The sequence below is a fragment of the Gymnoscopelus microlampas genome, assembly GCF_963454915.1.
Source record: "Gymnoscopelus microlampas genome assembly, chromosome: 17".
NCBI classification, from domain to species: domain Eukaryota; kingdom Metazoa; phylum Chordata; class Actinopteri; order Myctophiformes; family Myctophidae; genus Gymnoscopelus; species Gymnoscopelus microlampas.
Window position 1 is genome coordinate 34,171,553 of NC_139954.1, and position 25,016 is coordinate 34,196,568.

The 25,016-nt window shown below is 44.4% G+C and overlaps 1 protein-coding gene across 2 annotated transcripts in view; it reads left to right on the top strand.

Annotated features, from left to right (window-relative positions):
* The window catches only part of LOC311064961 (plakophilin-4-like), a 90,989-nt gene that overhangs the window by 58,842 nt on the left and 7,131 nt on the right, over positions 1-25,016 (top strand). For both annotated transcript variants that reach the window (XM_084085049.1, XM_084085050.1), the window contains exons 8-16: positions 4,284-4,454; positions 7,840-8,050; positions 9,775-9,907; positions 11,666-11,879; positions 18,096-18,279; positions 19,711-19,828; positions 20,900-21,091; positions 22,005-22,178; positions 22,698-22,848. In XM_084085049.1, the coding sequence (XP_083941175.1) occupies positions 4,284-4,454; positions 7,840-8,050; positions 9,775-9,907; positions 11,666-11,879; positions 18,096-18,279; positions 19,711-19,828; positions 20,900-21,091; positions 22,005-22,178; positions 22,698-22,848 (1,548 nt within the window). The remainder of the gene's footprint in view (positions 1-4,283; positions 4,455-7,839; positions 8,051-9,774; positions 9,908-11,665; positions 11,880-18,095; positions 18,280-19,710; positions 19,829-20,899; positions 21,092-22,004; positions 22,179-22,697; positions 22,849-25,016) is intronic.

Genomic DNA, 25,016 nt, shown 5'->3' on the forward strand with positions numbered 1-25,016 from the left:
CATACTTACATAGGCGTGAGCTTAACCTTTACTCTGTTGTATGATGGTGTCGCTCGCCAAAAATAGCAGATCTACAACCTGTGAGTGTAGATCGGCTGTTGTCGGTGAGCGACACTGTTGTATGATTAAGTATAATTTAAAGCTTCAGTGTCTGAGTGTCCAGATTGAGACACACCTATGGAAATCAGATTTGAATCGCGTTCCAAACCGTCCTTACAAGTAAAACTCTATAGTTTTCTGGTTTACTTCAGCTTTGATGTGATCACTGTCCACGTTCCATTTACACTTCCATCTGTCCTCAGAAATGTGTCAATTTACAGTGAGTATGGTTGCCAGTATTTGTGGTTCATGTAAAAAGAGCTTATTAAAGCAAGATATGAAACACATTGGGCCTGGAATTGTCCTTGAGCTTGCTATAATCACAAGCTGTCTTGATTAGTGTAATCATAGGCTGTTTTTAAACACTAGCCTATGAATTAATTTGAGGGAAAACATTTCAGCCCATCATCCATCCTTCCTACATACGGAAAACAAATGTGATGGTTTAAAGGAGCTACACCATGAATTTAAAAAATAATAATAATATTTAATATCATATTGTTCATGTCCCTCAAATGTTTTTCAAAAGGTTTGAGCCTAAATCAAGCCTCAGATATACTCATTCCAACTAACTTCTCTCTGGCTTATAAAGCACTTTCACCTGCAATACCACATTGTCCTGTTTGGCACGGGGTGCTATTGAGCCAGTTTGTATGCATGCTATGTCCTGGTTCTGTGTGGAAAAAGTAAAAAAAATAATAATAAGAAAAAATAAAAATAAAAATCTTATTATTTTTTCTTTTGGTTAGAACTGAAAAACGGGAGGAATTGTTCCCAGACGTGACGTAGGCAGGGGGAACAAATCTGACGGACTGTTTTCAGACCAATTTACATAAAAACCACAGATAGCCTATGAAAGCCTGCATGCTCGAAGTCGGGTATTTGTTGGAACAGAAGAGAGGTGGGGGAGACCAAAAACACACAAAAATGAAGAAAAAGTTAAAATTCATGGTGTAGACCCTTTAATCTTTTTTGTCTTGAAATAGGGCACTATGTATTTCATGTTCTTGTATCTGTAAATACTATTGCCTAATGGACTCCGCAAATAGACAGTATGATTACCGAAGAGCAAAGAATCTGAAGTAAACCAAATTCAACATTCACAACATCACAAAATAAAATTGTTCACAAGCACAGAATTAACATGAACCATAGCGTCCTTATTCTGGGATGATCATTCTGTAAAAATAGATCGATGATCTTGTAGATTGTCTATTTTCAGTAAAGATACAGTATTTGGTGTAGAGGGAAAAAGGAGGGGGCCAGTATAGACTCCTGGGGGACACTGTTATTGTGCAGTATGTGCAAAAAATACTATCCAACTTCTCTAAATGGCTAAAACAGACCTTAACAGCTTAGAATATGCACACATTCTCACACACACACACACACACACACACACACACACACACACACACACACACACACACACACACACACACACACACACACACACACACACACACACACACACACACACAAGCAATATGCATGTCTGGCAGAATCATATTTCCAGGGTGAGGTTATATCAGGGGGTTTATCATGGTCTTGAGAGCTCTAGCCTCTGAGCTCTGGGGCCGTGTGCATGGTAATAACCTCCTCCAACAGATGCCATACACACAGCAGCAGATGTTGCCGTCGACTCGGTCGCAGGCCTGTTATTGTTTCACATCTGGACCGCCTGGTCCTGTGTCAGACAGACTCGCCACCACGGCATGTCGTCATAGTGACCCGTTTGGCAGCGAGGTTTAATTGAAGGAGTCACCTCTCTTGGGTTTCCCACCCCTGGCAGGTGGACATGTGGTTCACAACAGAAGCCCAGGCTGTTCACCGTACTGCACATTTGCCTGACATCTGCTCTTCCTTATCCCATTTGTCCCTGTCCTTGTCTATCTTATGGTGTAATGGGGATATAAACCTATCAGAGCTGAGAGGTGTGAGCTTTTTCTCAACCCAGTAAGACCTGAGGAGGCCAATTCTACAAATGCCTTCCAAATCAGTAGTTCTCAAACATTTTCATGTCAAGGACCCCCCCAAAATGTTTTTGGGGGCTGCCGACCCCCATCTGAAAATGTTTTGTGCCAGGGACCCCCCCCCCCCAGAACAGAAGATTTATGTTAAAAAAAAAATCAATCAATATTGTTTTAAATGTTGAAACAAAACATTGCAGTGCTGTGAGCTTGTAGATTTGCTTGAATAGCCAACGTATAAGATATGGAGAACCACTGTTCTAAATCCTAACAGTTTTTAGCCTGGTTCCATACCATAGACCCCGCCCACTCTCTGAGTGGACTGCCTCTTGGTCTGGAGTTGTAAATGTGAACCTAAAACTTCTCCGGTACAAAACGCGTTGTCCAATGAGAGGCGGAGGTGGGCGTGGGGATCCCTTAGGATTGGTTTAGGGAATTTCTAATCCCCTCCCCCTTGTAATCCCCGACACTGGAGCCAATTTCAGACTGAAACTCGTACGCAGCTTCAGTCTGATAATCAGGCTAAACAGTTTTCTGAAAAACTTATGTTGCTATAGCTAAAATCTAAAATGACACAGAAGCTTTCTCGGCTTTAATGGGTTAAAGATGCAGTGCCATGATTTGTGTACTTTTCTTGTTTTTTGTTTGTCTGACTCAATATTATTCCTCTAGATCAGGGTTTTTCAACTGATTTTGACCCAGGGACTACCATCCTGACTAAGAGCAACCTGGGGACCACCACTATTGTGTCGGGTGGGTCCATCATAGACCCACCCACACATTAGTGGTGGGGGTTCATGCACCACTGGGAGCTTTTTGCAAGTTACAGTGTGTGAACTTTTATTATTTTTTATATTAATCCACTGTTGGTCCTGCACCTGCCGTCCAAAAAAAGTTCCAATCACACAAAGATTTGGAGGTCCCCTTGTAGTAACTCTGAGGACCCCCTGTTGAAGACCCATGCTCTAGACCACCTGATGTGGTTAAAGTGTGTGAGGATGTATTGCCTGGGTACTTTCGCTCTCCCATGATAAGCTGCAAGCTTCTCTGGCAAACAGGAGAATAGGAACAGACTGGACATATCAGTACCATCAACTTCCCATCACATTAACTTGATATCGAGTTGAGTCGCTCAAAAAATTATTTTCGTGCTCGATGTGAATGGACCTCAACAACCGGCAAATGTATAATCAGGAGAATGTGGAACTTCTTGATAATCAGAAGAGCAGTGCTTTGGTGAGACTAAAATTGGACAGTGACAAAGTCAAATCCAGTATGTTTAATGAGCTATTGGATGTGTCCACAGAAATATAGCTTTTTTTACTCTTACAAGAACAGTCTATGAAAAAAAAGAATAATGCGGATATCTAAACCGTAATACCTAATTATCTTTATTTAGGGTGAAATAGGCCTGTGGCATTCCTACTTTAAACCGTTGAATAAAGCTGCTTTGTTACACTAAAGTCAAAACTGTACAGCATTCCGTTTCTGTATGCAAGAGAGGCAAATGAGCAATTTGCCTGAGTTATATTTCCTGGGGAAAGCTGAAATATAACCGTCTGCTTATTGGAAGAGGATCATTAAGGTAGGGAAAGAAGGAGTGAGATAAGGAGAGCTTTGGAGAGTGGGTAACTATAAACTGCCTCTTTAGCTTGGCATAGAATTACAAATTACCTCTAAATATATTTCAATTAAGTCTTTAGTTGCAGTTGATCCGTCAAGTTAAAACAGTGATAACGCAAGCTGTGCTGTGTTGTTGTCATTACACTTCACATTCCACTGCGTTCTTGTGTATGTGATGACTCACGGTTGTGTGTCTTTGGCATGAGTGTCGCAACCCTAGTGACATCAGTCTGCATTGAAAATGTCCCACTGAGAAATCCTTCTGTGGATAGCTGTTGCAATTTTCTAACCACCATAGTTTTACGATGCCTTCCTTTCTCCCGTTTTCGTTGTTTGTCATTGATCTCACCCCACCTACTTGTTCAGACTATACAGTACATGCTTCTATATTTTGGGTTATTCAGTTGGCACTCCTAACCAGGGTGATTTACTGTCAAGTGATTGAGTGTATATTGCCTGTATGAAGAAAATGTAACAGTCGAAAAACTCAATGAAAACCTTCATTACAAACTAGAGACACTCACCAGTTGTTCGGTTGGGGCTTGCATTTCGCTAACTCTGCCCGCCGTCTTATCGTCTTCCCATCTCCAGGACTGCGGAGCTCCTATGCCAGTCAACACAGCCCGCTGGGTCAGGACCTGAGGTCGGCCATGTCACCTGAACGCCACATCACGCCCATCTATGAGGACCGCACGTACCACGGCCCACTGTATCGCAGCCCCAACCATGGCCCACAGGGCACCCTCTATCGGAGTGCTTCAGGTTGGTCTTGCTTTTACTATGTTATACACCTGCTGAGTCATTTTTCTGTACGTAATCATGAACCTATAGCTCCATACGGGCTTAATCAGTACTGCTTTGATTGAAGTGTTGAGTCTGGAGAGAGCTTTGAACGGGCAGAAAGCTCCGCTAATGAACAGAAACAACTCGCCCAATTGACCCTCACACAGCGTCCCCCACCTTGAGTATGACAAAATGGCACACAGTCATTGTGTGGTTCCTTTGTTTTCGTGCAATATACCTCCCACTTAAGGCTTATATACTTCATCATACAACGAATAGCGAAAAAAGCTGATCAATGCAAGAGCTCAAAGCACATGTAGATCTTATTTTTTTCTCTTGCTATTTAAAAGAATAATTATAATTAATAATCTTGGTAAATCTTGGAACCTATATTTATGCCCAAAATGGGGACGCCAGGTTGAAAGTGTTTAAGCTATCGAATCAAGCATATAGCTGACGTGTGACTTCTTAGTTTCCTAACTGTTTATTAGTTCACAATCCATACAAACAAAATTTAAGATGCAGTTTTTTTTTGTTTGTTTTTTTACTAGGGCCCATCAAAAAAACAACAAAAACAGACAAGTATCATTCTTTGAATAAAAGAATATTTATTAGCCTATGAAATGAATGCCTTTAAGAGCCGACTGCACTATGCCTTATGCCCAGACAGTGCAATCTTACGCTCTCTCCCTCTCTGGCGATGGAGAGATCTGAGATCTCTGAGTTGTCTGACATTGATTGCCTTGGAATAAAATAATATTTATCACTCACACATTTCTGGTTATAGAGAACTTTAAATTACAGCAATCCTTGTGTTCTGGATGAATTAATCTGAATCTGATGTGGCTATAGCAAACGCAGATCAACATTTTATTTGTTTTTGATACGGCGGCAACTGCTGATAAAAACATTTTATTGACACAAGGAATTAACAGTCACACTTTTGTGGATTACAAATTGTAATGACAATCACATTCATAATCACTTAATTCAGACGTGCCACTGTTTAGCTCTGCCTCTGCAGCCGCACTGAGGCACTCCAATATGTAATGTCGGACATTACCCGACGCTTGCATCATATGCTCTAACCTTTGATTGCCTTTCAACAAAACCAAAATTTGAATCACAGAGATTTGTTGAGAATTAGGAGTGAGCGAGACCTCTGCCAAGATAGCAATTTTAAATAAATACCTCGAGCTCGTAAATCTCATGGTATCAATACGGTGGCTATTTATACCGCGTAATACCGTAATACGGTATACCGTTACATGCCTAATCTGATTGTTGTACCTCATGGTAAACGCAACAAAAGGTAAGGTATCTACAATATATAATACAGAACCACAATGAATGAAGATTTTTTTTTTTTTTTTATAAAAATTCCCTTACTGGCCCAATCCTACGAGTGGCGTGACTACGGTGTGACTTGCTGTTTCACAGCAGAGCACATAGAAAGATGTGAAGTGGAGAGGTAGACGATGGCTGACGCGGACAGCCATGAGGTCTTAAGTGGCCTCTCTTTTAGAGGAGCACTTCATGGTAAATACAAGACTTCATGTATCTTGAGAGTGTTGTACCGCTTGGGTGTTTGCTTTCTGTCGGGATCCAAGGCTGCTAGTGTCATCGCCACTGACATGCATACATAATATATACAGTAACGCGGGCACGGACATTGCACACACACACACACACACACACACACACACACACACACACACTCTTTTCATTTAGCCTCTCCTGTGGGACACCGGTAGATGTGCCTCACATGATAAGTCCAGTAATAAGTGCTATTGATGCGGTGATGAAGCCCCACCGACCCCACGGTGTGTTTACTCTGTATTGATGGGGTGGGCTGCATGGATGCAGTGTGGGGTCTTTGTAAAAAGACCTCATAAAAAAAAAGAAAATCCAATTTGATCCCAGAACATTCTTTGTTATGGTTTAAAATGAAAGAGCTATTTTCCCTCGCTCGGGGTCCATACATCCTTTATCTTCCACTGGAAGCTTGAGCTGTACTTTTTTCCTCTCTTAATGTGAGTGGGAGTGCAATTTTTATGTTAAATGGAAATATTGATCCTTGGCCCACAACGATGAGTGTCTGGAATGCAAAGAGCACAATGTGCTATACATCTTGCGAGTCTGCCGACCACCTCTCCCCACCATGGGTGAAGGAGTTGAAAATGTTTGATCAAATCAAATTTTATATCTTTAGGAATTGGCCTGGTGTTGCTTGGGAAATTGCAAGCACTGTTATTAAACTGCAGACGTAAGCACATAACGTTGGCAAAAATGAACGACACATAATATTTCATTTAGTCTCACTCTGCGTAGGATTACTGCCATTTACGAGATCCCTAAAATTCCACATCACACATTTTGAGAATTCACCCTACCCTCCTATCACAGGGCAGTGCAATTCAGTGCCAAGCACAGAAGGGCACTGATGACTGCTTTTTTTGGAGCAGGGCTGCTTGTTGACGTCTTGGTTTCTAGTAGGGGGTGAGCCTTCATACGCACATGCCCAGTCTCTGCTTGATAGTAGATAGCGATCTGACCAGAGCAGCAGTCACACTGCCTCACAATCACGTGGCTTCTAGGGAGCAGGGGAGTTACGCCAGCTTGTGTGTGTGTGTATATGTGTATGTGTGTGCGAAAGCGATGCTAGGTCACATTATCTCTTGGAGGAGAGGAGTAAGAAAATAGAAGACATTGGAAGATGGCAGACGGGAGATGCTCTCAGATAGGATATTTGACCGTGTGCGGAAAGATATCCTGCGTGTTTGTTTTCGGGATGGCTTCCTTCCACCTGTGGGGAGTCACTGTGTCTCTGTCTGCATTTTAGACTGGTTTCTGTTTACTGTTGCTGCACTGCCGTACAGGACAAAGTTGGCCTGAGCCTACAATAGTGGAAAGCAGTTAGAGAGGCGTGAGTTTGAGGGATAAGGAAGGGATTTTGTGCATCATCTTGCTGGTTGAGGCCACCAGCCCCTTCTGTATACCTGCAGGATCCCACTGGCAAAGCTGTACCTTGTAAAACAAACAACAATGCAAATGGGCCTTTGAAGACGGGAGACTAGTGCACCGTGGCATCATGGGAGCTGCGTTTTATCCTCCTCATTAATTGGGACCAGACGGGGAGAATTTGCTTCGCCTCTCAGAACAGGCGTGAGTGTGTGTATTTTCCAAGCAGGCGCACTACTTGTGTTGCCCGGTGTTGAGTTTAGCTGAAAAGGTCTGAGTGGCAACACAAAACCTCCCTGGTTGGTCAGTGTCGTTTGCGTGTGTCCTTACTTCTGCCTTAAGTTTCACAGTGGAGGTTTTATTTGGGTGTTTTTTCCTGTCTTTTCTTCTCTTCCGGGACTAGGTGTGGGCAGCCTCCAGAGGACCTCCAGCCAGCGCAGTGCCATGACCTACCAAAGAAGCAACTATGCTCTCAACGCCGCGGCCACTTACGCCGATCCCTACCGCTCGGCGCAGTACCGGCCGTCCGACCCCAGCTACACCCGCCAGGCCATCGTCATGGACGACGGCGCCACCCGCTCACCTTCCATAGACAGCATACAGAAAGACCCGAGGTAAGGAAAACAATTCAAATGTTGGTGTGTCTAAGCGGGCAGGGGATTTAGTCAATGATCAGCAGCCAGTGCGGTGTGGTGTAGCGTGAATCAGCCATCCATGAGCGCTACTTATGCTTACAAGGCGTCTCTATTCTGCTGGGTCAACACTGGTGTCCTCTTACTATTCAAACAGCGAGCCATCCACAGCCTTAGCCATTAAGCTGCCCACACTACGTCTGGACACTTTACAATGGATTCTCACATGCACTGAAGTGCTGCGTCTGTTCCTGTCACATAGCCATGTGTGAGTGTAGAGAGAGAAGGGGGGGTCAGCGTTGACTTAAGCGGTAAACTCCTGACCTTGCACATCAGGAGCTCTGTTCACAGTCTTGTATGTTAGTGTAGAGTGGTAACACCAGTCCAAGGGAGGACAGTGCGGGGGTACTAATGTCCTATACACAGTAAAATCCTGAGTGTTAATTTAACTCAGAGAGTGTACAAATGAATCCAAATGGACCAATGAGGGCTAACATTCAGGATTTTATAGTGTATGCTGTGTCTGAAAACATTGACTCATTCACTACTCCCTACTCACTATCTAGGGAGTTCTCTGTAGATGACTGTACTGTAGTAAACTCATCGGAAAAATGAAAAACATTCAGACACTACTTGGGTTGCCGTTAATTTTGTCATTGCTGCCACACAGTTAAAACATACCAAATCAATGTGAGGTTACGATGCGCTCTCTCTCCTCTCATCTGTGTGCCATTTTTCTTTCTGCGCAATACATAATGGTATATAATGCTTGGTTAGTTGGTTGTACACTACTTATCACAGTGTGTTGTGCAATAAGATGATTCCACTACATAGGGTATAATAATTCTCACTATACATTTGGACAGCCCTACAAACTGTTGAACTCACTACATAGTGGACTACACAGTACATAGTGAGTAGTGAGTGATTTCTGACACAGCCCCAATGTTGGCATTTGAGGAAGCATGTCAGACTAAAAGGTCCCTAAAAACATGTTTCAACAAGATTCCTATGAGGAGAAATACAGCAGTGTAAAACTGGGTGTTTGTGCCCAAAGGTTGTTTGGATTTAGTTTTTTTTAAGGAGCTGATCTGATTAGACTAGGCTCATGCTCCATACATTACACGCTGACAAAGGGCAATAGAATATCTGCCCACACGTTAAACGTCAATACATCCATTTCTGTTGGTTTTCCTGGGATATGTTGATGCTACTCTCTCTCTCGCTCCCTCTTCAGACATCAGCATTTCCCCCATTATCAAACCATGGGACCAAATACAGAAACTTACACAGTTCACATTCCAGTAGATATGCAGCACTTCTTCCATGTGGACAGCTTTTGTCGGTAAGACAGCGTTCTCCTACAGTTCATGACAAATAACTGTCCAGCCTGAGCATTCCTCCATGTACCTGAACCTCCAAATATCTGAAGTAAAATTCCCTCCCCTTTTTTCCAATAACCTGTGTGGAGGAACAGCAATAATTCAACTGTAACGCATGTGGGATGTAATATATATCAGGATACGAATTTAATTTCCTGGGATATACATGCATGGGTCGGCCCTGCAGAGCTGACCTTTTAAGGTGGTGGTCGGTAGAGGTTGGGACGGGTGCAAGGCTTGCCAACGCGGGGGTCGGTGTGGGGAGGGAATTTGTTGTTTTGTCTCTGCTGTCTTGCTGATAACCTCTGGCTTTTTGTCTTGCAGGGAGTTTGCATGGCGAGACCCTGAGCTGCCTGAGGTGATCCACATGTTACAGCACCAGTTTCCCTCGGTGCAGGCCAATGCAGCCGCCTACCTGCAGCACCTGTGCTTCGGCGATAACCGAGTCAAGGTTGAGGTGGGTACCCGCGCCACCGCTCACCATGTTCTCTGACTGTGCACCTCTCTCATCAGTACACGCATCAGTAACCACCTAACCTTTCCCCAACACCTCAACCCCTCCCCTGCACTCCCCGCTATGCTCTACTTATACTGAGCGTACTGATCAATACCCATTATTTTGTGCTTGAGGGTCCTTTCCACAACCACCTCCTCCCCTTAAAACTCTATTCATCAGTAGCCAGCATGTGGAGGTCCATTTGTATGACCTATCCTTGGGGGCTGCGTGCACATGCACGAGTGTGTCCAAATGTGCACTGAAGACTGTAAACCTTACCATGGCCACTCAGTCCCCTCCGCAGGCTCCCTCTGGAATTTTATGGTTCAGCAGGGAACTGGTACTGCCTCCGGAGTGGTCTGCTGGAATGAAGAAGACGAAGCGGGGTTTGATCTCGAGTAGAGTCACCAGGGTCCTCACAGCATTCGTAGAATACTGAGAGCTGCAAACGCAAACAAACTGACACACAGATAATGATATGCACATACAGACAACACACAAAATAGGCTGCTCAGTAAATGCAACAGCCCCCCCCCCCCCAAAAGAAAGAAAGCCTGCAACAAAGGCACAAATGCACAGATGCACGTACACACAAATGCACACATGCGCTCAAACACACATCGTTCAGCCTTGTTCTTTAATGTAGACGAGCACCTTTATGCACCATACAGTTATGTAGACAGTTTTAATGCCTTTCCGAGAAAAGAATATTGGATTTTGATAAGGTCAGTTTAAATGTCTGTTTTGTAGATATAAGGAATGTGGTTCTCATTCTCGAGTTGGCAAATGTCAACATACTGAAATCTATTCATATCACACATTTTGATAGAAATTTGTTTTGATTCATTTTTAATGGCAGCATCTGCTTCACTGCTTGCTTACATTACATTTTCCAAATAACTTGAATGCTGTCTGAATAGATTCCTGTGTGTGTGTGTGTGTGTGTGTGTGTGTGTGTGTGTGTGTGTGTGTGTGTGTGTGTGTGTGTGTGTGTGTGTGTGTGTGTGTGTGTGTGTGTGTGTGTGTGTGTGTGTGTGTGTGTGTGTGTGTGTGTGTGTGTGTGTGTGTGTTGTGAATTCTCACAAGAATAAATGCTTTTCTTGTTATTGGGGAACCATACATTTTTTTTTATATTCCCACTTAACACATTCACTGCCAAAGACGGATATATCCGTCTTTTAAAATCCACCCGTTAACCGCCAAAGACGGATATATCCGTCTTTAAAAATAAATAAATAAATAAAAACTTCCTGGTTAACTTATTACTTTAAAATCCTGTATCTCGGCTCCTGTATACTTTTTTTTATATTATGTATTTTTGGTGAAACATACTATTTTCAACTGGCTGCCTGCAATTATGGAACGGATTACCACAATCGGATATAATTTTTTTTCCGATTCTACTAGACTCCTTTGTGTGTAATGAGGGGATCACCGTGAGGACTGTGATCACGGAAAATATTTTGTGACTACTTGAAAAGGTAAAAAAATCGTTAAAAAAGCTGGCACTGGCTGTACCCTGTTTAAAAAAACCTCTGGCCAAATTTTTTATGTGAGATTACAGTATTGATTCTGAATTACCGTCCAAACCTTTATCTCCTGGCTTTCAACTCACTGCGGTGTCTGGACGGCCAAACCGCTGTGTTGTCAGTCTGGGTTCTGTTCCCTGCATCGATACCAGTATGTGAACTCATGGCTCTCATTTAACCCCATCCCCAGGTGTGTCGTTTGGGGGGCATCAAACACCTTGTGGACTTGCTGGACCATAAGGTCCTGGAGGTCCAGAGGAACTCGTGTGGAGCGCTGAGGAACCTGGTCTACGGCAAGGCTATGGACGAAAACAAGATCGCCGTAAAGAACGCAGGCGGCATCCCTGCCCTGCTCCGCCTGCTGAGGAAGACTGTGGATGCAGAAGTGCGGGAACTTGTCACAGGTAAGAATGCCTGCATGCGACATGTGTAAGAGCCGATTGTACGCGTACACCAGTGTGTGCAAGTGCGCGACCATGTCCTTGTGTGTGCACGAAACATGCATTTTTTTTTCTTTTTTACTTAAAAAGAAAAAAAAGATTTATTTGGGGCTTTTTATGCCATTATTGAAAGTACAGTAGGTAGACAGGAAATGGGGAGAGAGAGATGGGGAGTGACACGCAGCAAAGGCCATCGGGATCGGGACTCGAACCCGCAACGAGCTGTCAAGCTACATTAAGCCTAGGCCAGTGGTCCGGACCATGCAAGTGTATCTGTTAAGCATGCACACTGAACTCTCTCCGAGTGTCACTGTGCTCCTCTCCTCCTCTTTGAATATGAATAAGTGCGTACAGTGTTCACATTGTTTCATAAACCCATGTGGAACCTCTGTACTGTGTCACCACTCTGTATACTATCATCCCTTTCCATCTGGCGCTGGGAAGTGAAGTGAGGTCGCATTCCAGCGCACAGCTATCCAGCACCATCTCACTGTTGCATTATTCAGAGGCCTGTGCCCACATCCTACTCGAGAGTTCCGCCCGCGGGGCGCTTCAGGAGGATGGGTGCGTTACGCAACCTGGGCAGGGGATGACTGAATTATTAACCTTGAAGAAGTGAAAGTATTAGGGGGGCTGCCAGCAGGTTAGGGGGAGGACGGAGCCATCACGCTTTAGCGAGAGGGTCATGAATCCTGATTCTCATATCCATCTCATATCTCGGTGCGGCTCTCTGAGTTTGTCATGGTTAGCTGTAATGTATATTGTCTGGACTAAATCTTATGCGGTACCTGGGTGTTAATGTGGTATTATTGGAGTGCATTTAAGAAAAGAGCTCCATGGTTAAGTAATAATAACCAATGGCTCATACTTTATTTTCTATGCTATACGTTTTTATATACTACTGTCTTTCTTATTGCTCATATATCATTTTCAGTAATTGACTTATGGAGCTTGCTGCAAACAAATGAAACTGGTTCTCCAAAGCAGATGTATTGTTCTCATTTTGTGAAATGCACCGAGAATCCGTGGTCACTCTGCCTGAAGAAAAAATTAACAACACTGTCCTTGACGGCCCATTCCTCTTTCCCGCTCCCTCCCAACGCGCCGTGCATTGCAGTTCTGTTGTGTTTGTGTGTTGTCTGAGCTCTGCAAACAGCGTGTAAATCCAAGTTGTTTAGGATTGGGGTGGAGCGTTACAGAAAATAAGCCAAGCCAAGACGCTTGGCTCCCAGGTGCCTGAGTCAGCACTTCACATTTGGCTCCGGCCTCCCTCGCTCTAACATGGTCTCAGATTACAGCCCAACAATCCCCGCAGGCACACACAATACAGCGGGAGTACGAGCACAGGGCAAAAGGCACAACGCTGTTGTTTGTTGTGCTAGTGTAGCATCGCAATCCTCCCCCCCCCCCGTCTCCTGTTTCAATTACGTTTCTGTTTGCTTCAGCTTAATGCATGCCAGAGGAAAAAATAATCGACTGCCATTTCCAGTGAACACATGCTCGTCGATTTTCGAAGTTTATGCAATGTTTTGAAAGAGGAATGTCACCGCCTTATCAATGAGAGTTCAGCACAGTCGATTGATTATCGCTCATCTTTTGCCCCCAAAATCAGCCATATAGTCTTTTAAGGCAGCGATTTAAAGACGGAAACGCTTCACGTTGTAAGCCGATGACGGCAGATTCTTCTCTCCTTCAAAGGCCACTTGAACAGAGGGATGTGTTTAGTAGACAGAGTCAACAGCCCCCCGACCCCCCCCCCCCCCAGTCAGTAGCCAAACTGTGGCTAATTACTAGTTTGAGACCCCGCGATTGTGAACAATTAGGAAAAGGTCAGTGCCGCCACATCACCTCTGGATAATCGCAGGCGATGAGAACAATTCACATGAAGAGCTTTCAGCTGGCTGATGAGGGGTGTCCACCATTAGAGTGCTAATTAAAACGGACAGAAATCACTCCCCAATGCCCCGCCATTGTCTCTCCCGTTGTAAAATGCTTGTTTGGGCCGTTGTTGTCTTTGAAAATGAAACATGCCTTCAGGCAGCAATTGGTGTTGTACAAGCCTAACTGAGACGTGTCTGTCGTTCCTGCATCAATAGCCCTTTTCTCATCTGCCCCGGGTTCCCGAGTTCCACAGAGCATTCACTACAGGAGCAGTCTGTGCCTGTCATTGCTCCAGGTCAGGGGGTCATGTTGTGGGGACTTGTGACACACTCTCAGGCCCTGCCCCTTTCAGCTGCTGCTGTTGTTGTTGTTGTTATTGCGCTGTCCTTACAAGCACCCCCACCCACACCCCCACCCGAGATCAAAAGTTCACACCACCCTGCGCTGTCATCAGCTGTTATGCACGGTACACCTGGCCAGTACAGAGGGCCATATTTGTCACCGGAGGGCCTGTGTGTGAGACCCTCCAGCCAAGCATGTATTCTTACACACACACACACACACACACACACACACACACACACACACACACACACACACACACACACACACACACACACACACACACACACACACACACACACACACACACACACACACACACACACACACACACACACACACACACACACGATATCTCTCTCAAAATGTAGTGGAAGCCTTTGTCCAAATTAACTCATCTCTTATCATGGCTTCACTCTCAACAAACATAACCACCCACCTAATCAAGGAGAGATTTCATTTTGCTTATGAGAGCTTGTTTGACTGTGACATTTCTGCAGTGTGAGTAGTTTTCTGCTCTTACTTTGCTTTATAGTCCTTGGCCGCAGTTAGAAGTGGCATGTTTTGGCAATTAGCCAAAGGACAAACCTTGTTTTGTGTGTATTTGTGGATGGCCTGTAGGGAAATAAACCCCACCGAGCTAGGCTCGCTGTTTGGAACAGAGTGCAGGTCCTGAAGCGAGACGCGCTACAGCCTCTGCAAAGCCTCATTTCATTCTTTGCCGTACAGAACAGCTTGCTGATTGTCATCTAGCCTCTCTCTGCAGTCACCATCCAAATACACCAATGGACACACAGTAGAGCCAGACCGATATATTGGCCAATAATTGACTTTTTTGATCTGCAATTATGCAGCCGATGTGTCCCTATTTTGAACCCCTTTCAACCTAGCATCCCTATTTTGGGCAATACATTTGTTGAATAGGGCTTTTACCTATCAGAAAGCAATTTTTGTTATTTGTATTTATTAGTTTTCTTATAAATTAAAGTAGAAACTTTAATCAAATGTATGTTTTTCAAATTTACTAGACAATGTACAAATGTTTGTGCGCTAAAGTAGTAAAGAAACACTAATTAATCATGACCCATGACTTCTAGCCAAAAACATGCCTGGAAACACCAGGCCAATCAATGCCCTTGAAGTGGCCTGACTTCAGCCACCTTAAGCTGAAAAGTAATAGAAATCCACTTTTCCACTTCATTCCATCAGACAGTAGCTGCATAACAAGCTGTCTGAAAATGTCATTATATACCTAGAATAGAGTTATTTTGCCGGATGAGTGCCTCTGTGGCTATGGGAGATACTCAAACCAACCAAATATATTTCTAACTTTCTAACTCTCTCCTGGACCCCTCCGCCTAAAGGTTAGATTGGGGCAGGCTATTGCTTCTAGTGTCACAGCAATGTTTACCTTGGGCCAAAGTACCATTGTACATACAGCTGCACAGAGATCAAGGCTCAAAGCACATGAAAGCATGTGCGTGCGCGCGCGCGCACACACACACACACACACACACACACACACACACACACACACACACACACACACACACACACACACACACACACACACACACACACACACACACACACACACAGGCATAAACACTTGTACACACCTTAATCCATCTGAATGTCAAATGTGACTTCTGGCTACTGCTGGTGTAGCACTGCAGACATTGTCAGTCACACACTTCAAAGAGTTTGCCTGGCGATTTGTCTCCCGCATACGACAGCCTCCGCCAGCTGCAGGAGGACAGTTTGTTTGTCCCAAGTTGATTTTTTTCTAAATTTAGAGTAGCCAATAATTTTTTTACCCCTTTTTCGCCCCAATTTAGTCATCATGCCAATTGATTCCTCCCCACACACATTTCTGTGTTGTCACTGCTGTCGTATCCTACTGACTCACCTGCCAGTGAGGAGCTCCCACCAGGAGGACGTAGAGCCTTCGTTCTACTCCTCCCGCCCCACACTCCCCACTGACGGGTGCCGCCACAGCCCGTAGTAGTACGTGCAATGACCAGTATCACCCTCCCCACACGGCTTCCCTCCCCCGAACACGGGCCAATTGTGTTCGTGTAGACGCCCGACAAAGCCGGATGCACCACGGTGGATTTGAACCCACAACCTCCGTGGTGGTTGACAGTGACTTTACCACTGCGCCACCCGAGCGCCCCCCAAGTTGAGTTTTTAAAAGGTGGTATGGACTGGAAGATCTTTTAAAGGAGTAATAGATAACAGCTGGGTAAATAGGCCAGTTTGCCTGAGCATTTTTGCATAGAGGCTTTGTGTTGTTATCACTGCATTAGCAGATCTGTTTTAGGGCAGCCTTCCTAAAGGCCCCCCGTGTGTGAGAAAAGTAAACACAGGGGACCGTACAGTCGACAGCCAGAGTCATGGCCAAGGCTCCATCACATCTGAAAGGTTTGATTGAAATGAATCCCACAGCCTGAGTGGAGACGTTAGGCTGTGCTGATGTTAGTGTCTCGGCATGCAGCCCTATACACACACTTACACACACACGCACACATGTACACACACACCACTGTTAGGCAGAGATAAGAGGCACATGCTGCATGTTAACTGAAGAGAGCCAAGTGGCATTCCTTTTTGTTTTGATATTCTCGTCAAAATGAAGACTAGGAATCGGAAGCTTTTTGCCCTCATGTAAGGGATTTTATTTCTCTTGGTTTTTAAAGCACTTTGATGAAGTGCAAATAGGCATAATGACGACTGAAATTACCGTCAATAGATTAAATGTCTGGAAGAGGCACTGCCTGGCCCACAGATATCCGTCTGTCTCTGGCATCTTGTTGGCACTGGTTCTGAATGGGGCCCCTGAGCCACATTAGGGACTCTTATCATCTCTATTGGTTTAATTAGAGAGAGTGGAGAGGAAATAAACGGTGAGGTTGAAAGAGGACAGTTCAGGAAGGCTACCCTTCCTTTAGGATCTCTCGAACGGACACGTACACAACCACACACAAAGTGCAATACAATAATTTGCCTCCACCCATGGGTCATGCTATACTTTCTGTATTTACAAGACCAGGACGGCAATTGCGATGGAACGAAGGGAAAATCCGAGATCTATTTCTCTCTCTATCTTTCAAAACCACACACGGGTGTGTGGAGAGAACATTGTGTCATTCTTTCATTTTGCTGTGGCAGCACTCTTGATTAGCTCTGTAGCCATGCCTGTGTACCACACATCTGAGCTCCAGCAGCATTAGCACCTTCCAAGGTTACTGGTGCCCGGCAGGAAGGTGCCTGCCTGAGCCTCGCTATCAGCCGAGAAGCCAGTGCCATCTAATTAGAAGAACATGCTACATGCTGGCTAATCCTCCACAGATGCAGCATCAAAGGCTGCCTGGATTGTATGCAACTGTCAAGCAGCGGTTAAATGCATTGGACAATGAATGAAATGATGACATGTTATTGGGGAGACCTTGCATTTTTCATATTTCATTTAAAATGTCTGAGTCAACACCATATGGAACTTTTCCCCCCTTTTCTCTTTTTTTCATTTCAAGCGAATAATATTTGCCTGGGGGATATTCTGCTAAGATGCTATTTGATGCAGATGCCTGGACGCATGCATGCTGCAAGACTGGTTTCATTTGGAGGAGTATTATTTTCCCCAGGGCTCAGTTTGTGTGCAGTATGTGCTTGTACACGTGCGCACACACGCACACGCACACAGCTGTAAAAGAACCCACTCGTTGGCATCTCTATTGAGCTATCCTAAATGCTGATGGGTTTGTGATCCCAACTCTCAATGTGTTTATGTGTGCGTTTATGGTGTGAATGTGATGGTGTGCCCCCACGTGCCTACCTGCATCTTAATGTGTGTGTGTGTGTGTGTGTGTGTGTGTGTGTGTGTGTGTGTGTGTGTGTGTGTGTGTGTGTGTGTGTGTGTGTGTGTGTGTGTGTGTGTGTGTGTGTGTGTCTTTACAGGGGTGCTGTGGAACCTGTCGTCATGTGACTCTGTCAAGATGACAATCATTCGGGACGCCTTAACGACCATGACCAACACTGTGATTATCCCTCATTCTGGGTGGAGCAGCTCAACCTTCGATGATGACCACAAGCTCAAGTTCCACTCCTCCCTGGTGCTCAGGAACACCTCAGGCTGTCTGAGGTACAGCCACCTGTACACTGGCTACTAGCACCCCACTGTGGACAGTTGGAGTAGTTGCATCTTTTGCAACCACGTATGTGTATCTTTGAGACATGTCTTTGAGACACACATACAGGTTTTTCGTGGCGTGGCCACAGCTATCTATCGCCATTGGGATTGCTTACTTCGCCGGGTCAAACAGCACAGCTATCAATCACCATTGGGATTGCATGACGGAACGTATTCATTGTTATATTTCAGGTTTTCTTTTTTGTCCTAGCACAAAACTATGATTAAGTATTGTTGTCTAGGGAACTGAACCATGAAAACCATGAAAAATGGAAGACGGGACCCTCAAATATTCGAAAATGTCCGCCTATAATATAACCCACCTGGAGCCTGCAAATGTAGTTAGCTGACATAAAAAAAGCATGTAAATCAAGTAACACGTAACGTCACTGTAGTCAGAAGAATGTTTAAGAATGTTTTCAAAAATGTTGTGACATTTTCCTTTTGAATTAAACAAAAAAAAAACATTACCTATGAATGACATGTCCAAAATAGGGACACCGGGTTGAAAGTGGTTAATGCTCTCTGTAAAGGAAGAACTAAATGGTGTTATCTTTGAAAAGAAAGACATACCTTTTAAAACCACATTAAATGTGACCATTCCTGGACAGCATCCAACCTCACCTGCTTGTCTAGTCAAGGTAGTTTGTAGTATACTAAACATCATACATTATGACATCAAATTACATTGGACCTATATTGCGAAAAGATGACGCATACACCAGATCTTGTTAATCAGATGACTAGTATTGATGACTGGTGTCCTATTTTAAAGCCATCATTTCTCAGAGAGTAACAATCTAGTCATCTAGTGCAGGAGCCATGCTAAGGACATTGCATTATGCCAGCCAGCCAGTCAGTCTCCTGGGGCTTGTTCCTTTGAAGACGTTTCCACATTGTGCTCAATATGGAGCTCAGCCTCTTAATTGATAACAGTCAATTGAGCTTTGTGTGTGCGTGCGCACACGCATGCGTGTGCGTGCGTGTGTGTGTGTGAGAGAGAGGGAGAGGATATGAGCACGCTCAGTTAGTTTCTCATTTACTCAGCAAAGCGCTTATAATGACTTCAGTTCGACCACACACACCTCATGTATTATGGATGGAGCATTTGGATAGTAAAACCCACAGCACACACTCCAGCGCTGGGTTAAGGGGAAACACACACACTCACATGCACACAAGGTCTGTTCTCAATTTGTGTATTTGTTTATGTACATCTATTGACTAACACTGAATTGTGTGTGTGTGTGTGTGTGTGTGTGTGTGTGTGTGTGTGTGTGTGTGTGTGTGTGTGTGTGTGTGTGTGTGTGTGTGTGTGTGTGTGTGTGTGTGTGTGTGTGTGTGTGTGTGTGTGTGTGTGTGTGTGTGTGTGTTTTTTTAAAGGAACCTAAGCTCGGCTGGTGAGGAGGCCAGGAAACAGATGCGTACTTGCGAGGGTCTTGTGGACTCACTACTCTACGTCATCAAAGCCTGTGTCAACACCTCCGATTTCGACAGCAAGGTACGCACACAACACACACACAGCAAGGTACACATCCAACACAATCTCAGCAAGGTACACACACAATGCATGCCCAGCAAGGTCCAAATAGCGCACACTCTCGGCAAGGTACAATAACATAAGGCACGCTCACAAGGTACACAGAGCGCATGCACACTAAGCTAACAGGAAAACATGTTTCCACATGATGAAAGGCTTAGGGGAAACATCCTGCCCAGCCAGTTTGAATCATTGTTACCGCTGGCTAATGTGCCCTCCTAGCAGCCAGCAGCACCAGCTATTTGATGTCTTTTGTCACCAAACTCATAACCCATAGACACAGTGGTAAACATTCAGATTCCAGGTAGCTCATTGCCTTCGTAGTATGTGTCCCTGGGCTGGAGGTTGAAATTGAAATCTCCCAGACATGCACACGTGCACAGTAAAATGACAAAGGAAAGAAGAAAAAAAAAAGTATCTGTAATATAGAGGAAAGCGACCATATGGGAATTGGCCCTCATGAGTTTGTCATGCCTCTATGCTCCTAGACGTCTTGTGAGGCATACCTCCATACAAAATTCAAACAGCGTGGAATTAAATCCATTTGTCAGGGTCCAGATCCCTTTTCTAAGTGGAGCCTTTCGGTTCCCTGCCTGCTTCATTTATACCACAGCAAAATCTTGGCCCTGCGTGCCCGCCAATTGGCTGTACATGCTGCTGTGTATTGGGCTGCATTCATAGCATTAACCCCTTAAACCCTCTATACTAATTAAAACTAATGCTTAGTTGACTGGAGTCGGCTCTGCACTTGTAGCTTGGAGATCTGCCATGTTTGGCTAATGTTCCCCCAAAATAAGGATGCTAGGGTGGGTTCAAGTGGTTAAACCTGTTTTTATCTTAATGTGTCTTTTATTGTTTTGTCTCTGTCTTGTGTTATCTTATTTTGTGTTATTGCCACCTGGCTGCAAACCCTCCCATTCTATGTTCTTCTATTCTAAGGACCACAATGGAACCAAGCTTCCAGGCTTTATTGTGTTTTTATCCTTGTATTTTTCAATCAATCAATTGATTAATCCACTTACCTGCCCTCAGATTGTGGAGAACTGTATATGCACTCTGAGGAACCTGTCGTACCGTCTGGAGCTGGAGATGCCCCCGTCTCGACTGACAGGGGGCCAAGAGCTGGACGGTCTGCTGGGCAACGAGTTACCCAGCAAGGAGTTGGACTCCAGCTGCTGGGGTAGGAAAAAGAAGAAGAAGAAAAAGAGTTCCACAGAAGACACGGTGAGTGAGCCTACCGTGGCATGGTTTAGGGGTGAGCGAGCCTACTGTGGCATAGTTTAGGGGTGAGCGAGCCTACCGTGTTGTAGTTTAGAGATGAGTGAGCCTACCATGGTGTAGTTTAGAGATGAGCGAGCCTAACCGTGGTGTAGTTTAGGGATGAGCGAGCCTAACCGTGGTGTAGTTTAGAGATGAGCGAGCCTAACCGTGGTGTAGTTCAGAGATGAGCGAGGCTAATCGTGGTGTAGTTTAGAGATGAGCGAGCCTAACCGTGGTGTAGTTTAGAGATGAGCGGGTGTAGTTTAGAGATGAGCGGGGCTAACCGTGGTGTAGTTTAGAGATGAGCGGGTGTAGTTTAGAGATGAGCGGGCCTAACCGTGGTGTAGTTTAGAGATGAGCGGGTGTAGTTTAGAGATGAGCGGGCCTAACCGTGGTGTAGTTTAGAGATGAGCGGGTGTAGTTTAGAGATGAGCGGGCCTAACCGTGGTGTAGTTTAGAGATGAGCGGGTGTAGTTTAGAGATGAGCGGGCCTAACCGTGGTGTAGTTTAGAGATGAACGGGTGTAGTTTAGAGATGAGCGAGCCTAACCGTGGTGTAGTTTAGAGATGAGCGAGCCTAATCGTGGTGTAGTTTAGAGATGAGCGGGTGTAGTTTATAGATGAGCGGGCCTAACCGTGGTGTAGTTGCGAGATGAGCGATCCTAACCGTGGTGTAGTTTAGGGGTGAGCGAGTGGATGGTGGCTTTTGTTTAGTAAATTTGTCTTGCCGGTATGAGGCTGCTTAGTCCATTTAAAACGTATCTTTGAAAACGTCAGCTTTAACTTGTGTAACATACACAAATGCAATGAACCCACAGTCCTGAAAAGCTCTAAAGCAACCACCAGATTAAACAAATTAAATGTTTTGTGTCATCCAGTGGGATGGGGTAGGACCAATTCCTGGCTTCTCCAAGTCTCCCAAGGGGGCAGAGATGCTATGGCACCCGGCAGTGGTCAAACCCTATCTGACTCTGCTGGCTGAGAGTTCCAACCCAGCCACTCTGGAAGGCTCTGCTGGGTCACTGCAAAACCTGTCAGCTGGCAACTGGAAGGTAAGCATGCCCGTTATGGATGGGCGTTTGGCCATTTCTTTTGGTAAACGTGTACATATGGAGTGCTCTGCGGTGACATTTTTGTCTTCGTTGAGCAGAGGCTTTCATTAAGCTATTACACTTTTCAAAGTTATATTTGACGTCTAAAGTCAAAGCTAATAGTTTGAAAGACTAGTAGTTTGAAAGGACCATAAATGACTCCAGAACCTCATTTCATGACAAGCACCAAGTATTTTGTTCTATGTTTAGAATCTCTGTTGTCTGATGTTCACACTGACTTAATTGTCTCGTTAACCTGGGCACTGCCATAGCATTGAGGCTATAATGACATGCCCAAAATAGCGACGCCAGGTTGAAAGTGGTTAAACATGCACTCCTAATATCCATTCTCAGCAACGTGTGTGTCCCACATGGCCTGTGGACCTTTTTGAAGTTTTAATGCCCTCTGTGCGTGTTCTTGTGTGGATAAATATGTGCGGCAATGTGCATTTATTTTCCGTTTTGTGTGTGCGAATGCAGTTTGCAGCATATATCCGAGCAGCGGTGCGTAAGGAGAAGGGACTTCCAATCCTGGTGGAGCTGCTGAGGATGGATAACGACCGCGTGGTGTGTTCTGTCGCCACTGCCTTGAGGAACATGGCGCTGGATGTCAGGAACAAGGAGCTCATAGGTTAGTGCTGCTGTAGGCCTACTGGTTCAGTTAATTTGAGCTGAGTCACATGAAATGCCAACATACTGATACATATTACATTGCTGACATGAGCTGTACTTGCCTGACAATGATAATTGCCGCTTTCATTACAGTATTTTACCTTGTAGGTAATTTTCTTTTTCTTTTTTCCTCCTAATTTTGTCATTCTGCCAATTCCCCCTGTACTGTAGTTGGTTGTCACTGCTGACCCCTAGTGGTTGGTTTGTTAGTGAGGGTGTAGACGAACACTTCACTTCTGATACATGTGAAGTCGCCAGCCATTTCTTTTCACATAACCGTGAGTAGTTTCACTGCGAGTATGTAACACGTGAAAGAACTTGCTATTCTTCTCAGTTCAGCTCCCCTAGTGCAGTGGATAAGCTTTCATGTTATAACAAATGTGCATTTTATTGATCAGTGACAAAAACACATCAAACCCAATAAACAAAGCCATAAAGTAATCAAATTCACTAGACAACACATCAAACACATATGGACAACAATCTAAACACACTGGAAGTATTGAATCTATCTGCTGCCAAATAGTTTCCTCTGATTTCAAGTCAGTGCTGCTGGCCTGCAATATTCATTTGAAGACCAGGCATCAAGCACACTAGGCTATACAACTATAAATGAACACTGTAGGCAAGTCATGTAGCATATTTTATTATCAGTACTTGCGCGTGCTTTTCTTGAAAGCGACCTTTATAGTCTGTAAAACTGATGCAACAAGTAATATTAAATTCAACGTTAACTTTGATGTCCATCGTAAATGACCTGTGTAACAACAGTATGGGGCTAGGACTAGTTCACCCACAAAATAACTAATTTTCTATTAATTACACACCCCATGAAGCCTTGAATTCATGGAGATTTTTTTGTTTTTGTCGCATTCCTAAGCCTATAATTTGATGACTGGAGACTCAAAAAGACTCCATTGGGTCTCCTATTGAATGATAACCCGGTCGTCAAATTATAGGCTCAGGAATGGCTCAAAAACAAAAAAATATCCATCAAGGCATATGTTGTACGATAGTGCCGTTGCTTGCTAGAAAGAACGTATCTACAAGCTATCAACGGCAGCTATTTTTGGCAAGCGACACCCTCGCACACTGCAATGAATTAAACTTCAGATGGTTCAATCTGTTTTCATGCATTGATGTCTTGGACATCTTTTTCTGACAATTCCCAGCTTGGAAAATTATCTCTTCAGACCGGCGTTTGAAATGGGGAGAGAGATATTTTCTGAGTTTCTGGAATCCGACCAGAAGTCTCGTCGGTGGCAGGCAAAGAGTTAACACCAAACAGGATGTAAAGTACCAGTAGTATGATATTGTGAAGGAATTGAAATCAATGTATGGCAAGTACAAAAATGCATTGCAATTTATTTTTCCTCTCGATTAAATTCCTGCTGCAGCCCATTGGGTTAATGCGGTTCATAGTGACATGGATGCATAGATACGCTGATAAAGAGTTTAACGTTTACCTACTGATGAACAGTACAACAGGGACACTGACATATTGCATGATAATATACATACTCTATTATGTATATTGTGTATTCAATTAATACATCTCCATACAGCACTGTCCTCTGGCTCTTGTTAAAAAGGACAAGGTGAAACAAAAAGACTTGTGTTTTTAAATGTGTGGAAACAGTCTGACTTGAAACAGTCTTATCAGTTGTTTTCAGCTGCAGTTCTTTTTCATGAAATGAGCTAATTTCAGGGAAAAGACACACAGGTTTTTATGTGCTCGCCTTGTGGAAGTAATGAGGAGTTAACGCTCCAGCAAGGCAGGGGTAAGCCTGTAGGCAGAGAGAACAGAGGTTATAATTGTGTGTGTGTGTGTGTGTGTGTGTGTGTGTGTGTGTGTGTGTGTGTGTGTGTGTGTTCGTGTGTGTGTGTGTGTGTGTGTGTGTGTGTGTGTGTGTGTGTGTGTGTGTGTGTGTGTGTGTTCGTGTGTGTTCGTGTGTGTGTTCGTGCGTGTAACGGGGTCCTTCAGAGGTACAGCTCTGCTGGAGGAGAGATAGGGCAGACGTTTCTTTTATTTTCCTTTTTTTACAGGGATATGTGGATTTTTTTTTTACCCTTGAGACAATAACGCAATGTCACTTTTAAAAGCAGCTGCCTCACTGCAGCCCCAAG